We start from the raw sequence: 10000 nt of genomic DNA, 5'->3' as shown, positions 1-10000 counted from the left end.
CAATAAAACAAATACCACTTAATTCAATTTACCTTAGTTGTCTCGTGTCTAAAAGTGGCGTTTCTTCTCTAGTTCTTCTTGTCTCAGCCAATACTCACAATCATCAACTTTCTTCTTGTGTTTCTTTCAGCATGGGACACAGAGCTGAGGTAAGCGATTACAAATTTCTCAGTTAAAGTGAAGCCCAGTAATATCCATCAGGAATTGAAAACCGACATGCATTGTTTACTTTTATTATTTTTAATCAAATAAGGGAGGAAAACTGACCGCTAATAATTGTGAATCGCACGCATTAATAGATAGGGGGGGGGGACAGGGGGGTTTAGAGTCTCCCGCTTCCCGTACTACGTTCTCCCGCCTCCCGTACGTTTGTGCCCCTTTGCCTTCCTTCCTTCATTGTGTTGCTTCCGTCTTCAGGTTAATCAAGAGGGTCAAAAACCCGGGTTTAACTTTCAAACTGTGCCAAAACTTAACATTCTTGTTCATTATCTGGCCTTGGTTCAGAGTAACGTTTAGAGTTTGCTTCTCTTATGCTCCGCACTCTCCAGTGCGCTCATTGAAGCCGCATTCCTTTGAAGCAAGTTTACACCATAAGGCAAAATCTTCAGTAATTTGGGATGTGCAGTCGCACGAAGCGAGCTCCCAAGAAGGTCTTCCATGAACGGAGTTTTCGTTGCCACACCGAAAAATACTGAGGCCGGTTAACATAGTCTTTGACGTTTTGACCTGAATGACCCTGAATCGCTTTCTTTGCCGGAGATTTTCGACAGCTTACCAAACACTGAAGTATAAGTGTACGTGTGTCGTGTGTCATGCTATCTCACGACCTGTGACGTTATGAATTAAAGGGATTTCCAAATTCACAGGAAGTAATGCTGTTTTTCCAGCCCGAGTACAAATTTACGTTTTCTTGCTTCCAAAATTTTCTGTTAAGCATTGGTGGATGCTAAATGGAAATTTCAAACCTTTGCTAGATAAGTGTTTTGACTGAATAATACCCAGTGATAAACAACAAACTATCGCCTTCTTTATTTCTGCTCCCGCTTCCCGCCTTCATATAGATCCCACTTCCTGCCCCTGTTCTCCCGCTTCCAGCCCTCTCCCGCCCCCTGTTCTCCCGGGCTCCCGTCCCCCCTTGTCCCCATCCACGAATTATTGCGTTGTCAGGTGATTTGATCTTCTACAAAAAACATTGTTAATTATCAACCAAAGAACATTGTACGTATTTCCATCTGCAATTAAAAGCACTTAAACATGGATCTATATTTTTCAACGTGATGTATACTTAATTCCCCTTAATCTAATAAAGAGTCTCTTTTCCTTTAGAGCAGATATGTCACGAGAGAAAAATAGATAACAGAAAATGTTATGCGTTAGGCCAATTTCTGTTACAACTGAGTTGACGGTGGTCATGTCACTCACTTCTTCCTCGTCAATAAATTCCTCGTCAGATTTATTGTCAATCGCGGTGCTCGGAGACGGACCTTCCCATCTCCTTCTCGAGGAGGACAAACGGGAGAAAAATCCTTGTATTTGGGCTTTGGTTAGCCACTCTTCCTACTAGAATACCTTATCCAACTGGAATAATTACTCCAACAGTTTTTGAATGTCCTGAGACATATGCGAGGTAATTACATCTCTGCCTTGGATACGCTTCCTGACACCATCATGATCAGGATACTGACATGTTACCTTTGCACTTCTCCGAAACTTCTCCAATGTGAGGCGATGCTTATAGCAAATCGACATTTTTTTTATCCTCCTGAGCGAGGTGAAACAGGCCAGTCCTTGCCAAGATTAGCTCGTTTTCTATCAGGACCTTTTAAGACGGGTGGCAGCTTATCAGATGATGTTTTACTTCATCGTTGCATTCAGACAGCCGTACCAAACCACTTAAGCCACGCGATGAACCACAGTTTTTTTCCAGCTTTGCTATTCAAAAAGCAGTACTGAAACATAATGAACGTCTCGCTAACGAACGACTTCTTGCTGTACTTGTAATTGTTTCCAACGCGATTCAAGTTAGGGAGATCTAAAGGAACTCACTTTAACTTTGTATACTCGAGACTAGTTCAATTTCCGCGCCAAGGGAGAAGCCTACTGGAATTCGTGAGTGGTCAGTGGTTACGCTCGTGTGGTAAAGAATAGGTTTGTGACTTTTTCACTCAATTGAAAAGACTCACGTCACTCTTATGAAATGGTTGAACGGAATACTCGTGCCTCGCGTCTTTGTCGCTCCACGCTCTTGGAGTTGGGCAAGGACAAGACACGTTACTAGTGACGCGATACAAGAGGTTCAATGGTTACCTCGATTATCTAAACACATTTATTTACATGGTAAAGACCGCCCTTACAGAGACACTCGTTATACGGTTAATCGAAGGCTTATGATCGACTTCTTCGGTCCACATCATGTGTCGACGGTAGATGATGAGCGAGTGTCGGAAATCGAGCAGACTTTTGAGGTGGTTAGAGGCAGGCAATTGCACTGATTTTTGTCTTGGTTCTTACGCGTTAATCGACTTTTAACGCGCCCAAAGCTGGGAAGCGGAAGAAATTCGGCGAAGTTCTGGAGGCTTTCGGCCCAGACGGTCCTGGGAGTTGTACGCCTTGTGTTTTTTCTTTGCCTTTGGAGGGGCATTGGTGCAAAGTGGGGAATTAACCGTCCTAAAACCCCGCAAAATCACTCGAGACAACACAGAAAAACGAAGATAAGTGAACTTTGTTTATCTGACTGTCATCAAGCGGATTTTGGGGATGAAATGTTACGATTTGCGGAGTGCGGAATTTATGAAACATCTCTATGAAACATCGCGTCTTGCCGGGATCGACCGTTGCAAATTATAAACAATAGTAGAGTTCAACTAGCGTATCAAACCCACAGGGTTGTCTGCCTGTGGTATAACAAAGTAATTTAGTATCATCAACTAAGCTGATAACGTAAATTAGCCACCGTAAAGAGTTTCAAAGCTGACTTTTCGAGCGTTAGCCCTTCGTGAGAGCGAATTACGTTATCAACTCAGTTGATAATTCTAAATTATCCTACAATATACTTCTGATGGATACAGAGATTCACAAAGACGATGGGCTTATCGAGGCGGTTGAGTGCTGAGCGCACTGTACAGATGCTAATGTGCTGCTAAAAAGCACTCCAGGAAACACATCCTTTTCTTTTCTTGAAATTATCGAAAATGACAACAGCTGAATCTTCGGAGCGTCAATCTAAAGGCAAATTCGTGCAAGGGAATTTTCAAACTAATGAAACGGAACTAAACTCTGGGCTGTGTGATGTAAAATTAAACTCTCTCTTTTTTTTTCTCTCTACTACAAAACTCATTATTCGAACTTCAAGTTCCTCTGATATGAAGAAAGAATCTTGAAGAAACCAAACCAAGGATAACTAGAAACGAATTAGCATAAACCTTTTCTAATACAAAGATACCGAAGAATTCTTCTCTTTTTTAATTTCCTCAGGCTTTACTGTATTTTTGTAGATGAACTTCTGATTTGAGCTGATGAGGTGCTAAAGCTATTCACGTGTCTCAAGTATATAATTTCATATCCGCCAAGAAATTGACGATACGATACGGAAACAAATTCAGAACGAAAGTCATTTGATGTGCCTTTAATGGAAACGAAATAGTTCGTAAGATAGAAATCCCTACCTTCCTATGGTACATTGGTTGTTTGTATGCACTGGGTGTGGTTTCAAGATCTCGCTTGCAATGAGCTAGAGCAGACAAGAAAGGTCTTTAAGTGTCTTTGAAGTACACTTGTCTTGCAGACAAATGGTGTACGTGGGTTTCAGTGGCACGGCAGAGTTAACAGATAAATCTCCCATCCCATCTGAGAAACAATCGTCCCCAGTTTGCCGATTTGTTAATGTTAAACTATATGGAGTTGAACTAGCCCAAGGTGCCAAGGGAAATCAAGCCACAGTGCTGCTAGAGATCCCACAAGGACAGTACCTGTTGAACTTGGACCAACTCACACGCGAGGTTACTAAAAATTTAACACTCTTAAAGCACCGGTGTTGTTACTTGGGTAGACACCAGTTTGCTTTCGTTGTGTATTTCGCTTTATTCGAGGAGAATAAGCACGCATGTGGTGCTGAGGCTTTGGGTTTACGTTTCAGCTTTCTTTTAAGTTTCATGAACGTTGCTCGGTTTTCTTTGTGTGAGCAAATTAGCGGTTCGTTGGAGCAACTGTCGATAATATGTTACTGTTGATTTCTCTTTTTTAGAAACAAGTTTCTGTCATCGTAGTTATGCATATAAAGCATTTCAGCAGCAAGGTTCGAGGAAGAAAACTTTCACTGTCGGCATCGCCCAGCTGTGATTCACGTGAGTAACTCAAGTTTTTAAACTGAAATGTAAAAGTTTTATCGTAGAGAAGAATGAAGACTTCAAGAGAGTTTGCTCTTATCCCTAGACAGGGGATGAAACGTGTTGCGTGCGCGCGGTGGCGAAAATGAAATTTGACAACTCGAAACTCTTCTCACTATTACTTACAGTATTGAGGGTTCAGAGAAGAATTCGAATTGGAAAGTCACATGAAGCAGTGAAAATATTAAGTGTTAACTCATGGTGGTACTTGGCTGAAACATGGCCATGCTATGCATGCAAGAGTTATTTTTTGGAGGGTGGGTGGTTTACTTAAAACATCGTAAGTGATGTCTATATTCTTATAAAAGGAAAGAAGAATATTAACGCGGAAAAGAACGAAAATGTCGAATGAACCCACTGCAGAGTGGGTCCAAAATGTAGTCTGAGAATCTAAAGAGTTTTTTCGTCTGGTATGTGATAACATGTCATCTTCCAACTCACCGAGCGTCACGCAATCGCTTTTCCGCGATCAGCTCTTTCACGATTATTTGCACTATTTTAGAATATTCCGGGCCCATTTCCTGATGAAAATCGATCGTAATATAATTTCAACTTTCATATATTCTTCTCACTTTGCGCGCGAGTTGGTTAGTGTGATGTCTACAGATTTCACCAACGTAATAAAAGTAGATGAAAATGTAGATGTAAACGAGATGTCACTATTGAACACATAACACGCGCAACATTTGAGAAACAATTGACAGCTTTCCACGTGGTCCGTATTATCATCTTTTTAAGCGGTATGTGTTTATTTTGTTGACAAAATTGCGAACCGAGACCAAAACTGTTCCTTCCACTTGATATATTTTCAACGTTAGTAGATCACATCATATTTTAATTTACGGAGGTAAGTTAAAACTTACCTCCGTAAATCATTCATTCCAGATAAAAAAATCAAATAAACATGCCAACGATGGTATTTGAATTCGTCCTTAGCCAAACACGAATGACTCCACAAGATCACTTTCTCCAAGCATCGACATCATACAAAAAAATAGCACTCGCGGGAGTGCACGTGGTTTCAGCTAGACTAAGTAAAGATTTTAGTATGGGAATTGCTGCATGAAGTTGAAGTCAACACAGGTCAGGTGTTTGTCAAATAATCAAATGGAAAAGGGTTGGATGTGAGCACAAAGACAAAGATGGGAAAATGAATGTGGATTTTCATTAAAAAAAAAAAACAAATAAAAAAGAATGGTAGAGGGAAAAGTTTTTCTGACAGTGAAGGTAAAGTGTTGTGGCCTAAGGTTGTTGCTTGGGTTGAAAATTTGATAAATATTATTTATATTATTCGTGTTCAGCAAAATTTGGGGCAATGTCTTGTTGGCATTTGAAGACTTTATATTAAAGAATGATGAAGTGCTAAAGACCTTTCCTGGATCACACTTCAGTGAACAAAGATAATGAACCAAGGTTGAAGCTTGGAAGGCTGTAACACTATTTAGTTGTAAAGAAATAACAGTAACAGTTTATTCAAGTCATCTTTGCATATTTGTAGATACAAAGAGGTTGTTTTGTTTTAACTACAATATAAAGTGAGGCTAATGTAACGCTTTAATTGTGTGGATTTAAGTAATTATCTTTGGCTCACAATTCGACTTTGGCTGCTTTCGACCTGTAATGTACTCTAAGGAATGTAAATGCTTTTTAACAAAATCAACATGAACATTTGTTAACTGTTCACATGAGTCCAGTATAACTTAGGTTATGAAAAACTGCATCCAGTTTTTTTTAACCCCAAGATAACTAAACAGAACTGAAGTTGTGCATTCACTGGCAATTTAAGCAATGTAAATGCCTTTTAACAAAAAAAACTGCATTCATTTTTTTAAACTGCAACATATGAAAACACAATCTTGTGCATCGTCTGGCGATTTACATAATTCATGGTTTGAAATTAGATAGATGTTCTGCTTGTAGATGCAATGATTGCATTTTTGAAATTATTAACTACAAACACAACTACACTACTTTTGGCGTGTACTAAAACCAGGAACACTGTTGTAGCGGAACAACTTAGAGGCGGCTGGAACACCCTTTAAAAAATCCTAACCACCAAAAACAGTAAATGCAAACCATAGCTGCTAATCGCTCACCACTAACCGTCAATTCCAACCCTGATTCTAACTGTTCACTAACATTGTTAGTGGATGTTCCGGTGTTATAGTTTTAGTAGATACCACTGTTTGCCACACCTCTGAATGTGCACAGTTTCGCATTCTTGTAACAAATTGACGAGTGTTGCCTTTTTTTGCTGAACTCAATGTGAAAAACAATAGTCGTGAATTTCACAGAAAATAATCAATTAAACATTATTAATATCAGAATATTTGTGAACTCTCAGTTCTTACTGCACAAGTAACATTTTCTCTTTCAATATATGACCAAAAAGCCTCCTCCTGCCCCTCAGGGTGTTACAGTTGACTGGTGATTAGGGGCAGGTAGAAATTGGGCTATGATTTTTGCCTTTTTGTCAACTATTATAGTGTGTTGACCAGATTTCAAGAGGAGGAATTTAAGTTCTGCTGGTTCTATTTGTGTCAAAGATTTAGGAGATTTTACATTCTTGAGAAAACTCTCGATGCCATCATTGAAACATGTATAGGTTTCTAATTCTTGAGTAGTAGTTTTAACAATTATTTGTGCCACCATCTTTGTGTTACAGAAAGATGTTAGTGTTGTGATGTTACAATTGGTACAGGTTATTTCTTCTACATCTGGTGCTGGTTGCTCTTTAGTTGGAAATGTGTGGTTACAGGCCAAGCAAGATGGTGACTTCTTTATGTTTACTCCTACCACTTTCACTTTGAGGAGATTATTCTTGATTTCTGGTGCGTCAACGTTGATATTCTGAATATCATCTATTTCTTCAACTGTTGTGGATTCATTGGTGTTCAGATATTTCTCATCATCGAAAATGTGCACAGTTACATTTTTGAAATGGTAGGACTTTCCTCTTGCCACTTGATTTATTGTGTTCTCCCATAACACCAACTTAGCACATCCAGTTTCATCAGCCACTAGTGTGTCACACTTGTATCTGGTTTTTGTGTCTTAAACAATGGGATTCTTATTCTCTTCTTTGATAATGACTTTGACCTTAAGGTCTACAGTGGTATAGATGTTGGCTTGAAGTGCTTGACTGACTGCATGTAAATGATTGTCAAGATTCTCATTGAAGTTGAACTCTAGCTCAGTTGGCATTATTTTAGCACTCTTAGGAACTGTGTACTCTTCTAAGTCGCTGTTAAGTCGTTTTTTAGGGTTCAAGTTGGCTTCTATTTTAACTGGTGATCTTTTTTCATATGCAGTTAGAAGAACGCTCCGTTTTGATGGTGAAAAACAAACAAGGCGAACAGTTTTATCGTCAGACGTCTGGAGCTTGAGGTCAAAGTAATTTGTTGTTCCATTTGATGCAGTCTTGATTTTGCTTAAGCCATGCATATATCCTTCAAGAGCTGAAAATTGAAAGTTAAGCAGTTATTAGATTGGAAAAGAAGTATGCATTCAATTACTTTGAAGCATTAGTGACATTAAGTCTCTGCCAAGAGTGTGCTATGTGAGACTAGAATGCAATCTCACTTAGTGAAATAATTAGCAAAACCTTCATTACTGGAACTGCTATTGTATAGTGGTCTTCACTAAGTATCAAACTAAGTGTAAGACTGACATGGACTTTTGAAGTTACCGGTACTAGTTTAGAATTCATTTAAATTTGAATAAGTACTAAATACTGTAAGTATTACATAAAAGTGTTACTGTGGTCCAGAGTAACCGGTATGTAGTTGTTTGTTAGGCAAAAAAGTATTAAATGAAATACTGTGGTTACTTACATGTAAATTTGGACTCTTGATAATTTTTTCTGGAAAAGAGAAGAATAGGCACATGTAAATTATCTTATAATGATTGAAAAACAAGACTCCATATAAACATCTTACACATGAAAAAAAAAAAAAACATTGTTAAAGGTATACTTACTTTGGTGATGAGTCCGATGACTGAGACATGTTGGCGGTATCTCTATTGATCTGTTAAGTTAAAACAATTAACAATATAATTATGTGCTTTTAGTTGCTTAAAGTTAGTTTGATTGTTTTGAATGCTATGTTGGCCACTATGGGAACTTAAGGAGCCAATTTATTATTTAGCTGAAGCAGCTAATTACTGCACAAATTCCTTTATGATCAGAGAAATATGTTTCTAATATATTGACATTCACATGTGTTTCAGGCAAATTTGTATATACATGATCAATACAAGTCTTATTATCTGCTGTATAACAGGACACTAGCTGTCTATAGTTGTTATCCTTGACAAAGAGATCATAAAGTGGTCTTCGTTGATATTCATTGAGCCAATTGATATTGAAGTCTCCAATAAACACATTAAACTTGGTTGAAGATAGCATGAGTGTTTGCCTTAGAGCAGTGCAGAATTGACTAACTGGCACTCTAGGAGAGCGGTATATTCCTATAATTGTTATATGAGGAGTAACCATTAATCTGATTGCAATTATTTCTGTTCCACTTCTATTACAGCAGAATGGATAGCCAGGGTAATAATCAATGCGACTATACACTGCTGTCCCGCCATATGGACGACCATTATCATTACGAATATCATCATTTCTAAATAAACTACACTGTCCAATTTGATACATGGTATTGCTATCGGCATTACTGAAACGTGTTTCAGAAAAAATATTGATGTCTGTTTTTAGGTAGTTTAAGTCTGCACGCACATCATCAATATGTTTATGCAAGGAACGTGCATTCAAGAAACACACTTTTATAGCTCTCTCATCAGCATTGTAGACAGGTGAAATGCATAGTTCAAGTTTGCCCTCTGTTCTAAGATATTTCATATGTTTCTCAACTTCTGAGCTAACAGTTATTTTGTCTTCACTGAGCTCAGTGATGTACAGTCCCTCTATAGTTGTTACTCTGTTGAGCCCAACATAATGCATATGAGGAATTGCTCTTCGTCTAGTTCCAAAGTTAACTACAACTCTGGTTTCTGTGTCACCTTGTGATCTATGAATTGTTTTGGCAGCAGCAAGTCTAAGTGGAAACTGTTTTCTTACAACTTGAACAGTTCGATTTTTACCAAATGCAAACACTGCGGTAACAGGTTTGAAGATGTCCAAGTAGGCTCAATGCCTTGGGTATACAATTGTCTGTTATCATGTCTGGTTTTTCTACCTACATCAGCATGGTCAAATTGGACCCATATGACACCAGATGGTCTGTCTGGTGCATGAAGTTGAATCAGTTTAATTACATTACTTACACCATTTGTCATGCCATCATCAATTCTTGTATTCAGTGATATTTCTGTTCTTTCTTCAACTGCAAGATTTAGATTGTAATGCTGCTGTTTAGTATTTTTTGGTTCCAGGTTAGGTATTTGCTTCATTATTTTATCTCTTAGTTCAGTAGATGTAGCTCCTATGACACTGTCATGTGCTTTAATTGTATACTTAGTACCAGATATGCTATGGTGTGCTCTATCATTAAACTTATTTACTTTTTCATTCTCTGTAAAAAGATGTGGTGCATCAAGTGGATAGTTACTATTGTTGGCTTCTATTATTCTTTGTTTTAAGTTAACAATAT

General features: G+C 38.3%; 1 protein-coding gene and 1 pseudogene across 1 annotated transcript; both read right to left on the bottom strand.

The window, feature by feature from the left end:
• Positions 1–5825: 5825 nt before the first annotated feature.
• On the bottom strand, positions 5826–8531 carry LOC149035878 (uncharacterized). Its single transcript, XM_089191973.1, has 3 exons — positions 8364–8531; positions 8219–8247; positions 5826–7843 (listed from the first exon to the last, which is right to left on the bottom strand). The coding sequence occupies exons 1-3, from the start codon at positions 8390–8392 to the stop codon at positions 7440–7442; spliced, it is 462 nt and encodes a 153-aa protein (XP_089048099.1). The 5' UTR covers positions 8393–8531; the 3' UTR covers positions 5826–7439.
• LOC149035877 (uncharacterized) lies at positions 8492–9686 on the bottom strand (annotated as a pseudogene).
• Between the last annotated feature and the right edge of the window lie 314 nt (positions 9687–10000).

This window comes from Pocillopora damicornis, chromosome 13, assembly GCF_964200805.1.
Source record: "Pocillopora damicornis chromosome 13, jaPocDami1.2, whole genome shotgun sequence".
Classification (NCBI taxonomy): domain Eukaryota; kingdom Metazoa; phylum Cnidaria; class Anthozoa; order Scleractinia; family Pocilloporidae; genus Pocillopora; species Pocillopora damicornis.
Note: the sequence above shows the minus strand (reverse complement) of the source record. Positions and strands in the feature narration are given on the sequence as shown.

Excerpts from the sequence above, each read along its gene's own strand:
- LOC149035878 (XM_089191973.1), bottom strand. The coding sequence starts at position 8,392 with ATGTCTCAGTCATCGGACTCATCACCAAA. Across the intron at positions 8,248-8,363 it reads TCATCGGACTCATCACCAAA|AAAAAATTATCAAGAGTCCA; the intron begins GTAAGTATACCT and ends TCTCTTTTCCAG. Across the intron at positions 7,844-8,218 it reads TCAAGAGTCCAAATTTACAT|CTCTTGAAGGATATATGCAT; the intron begins GTAAGTAACCAC and ends TTCAATTTTCAG.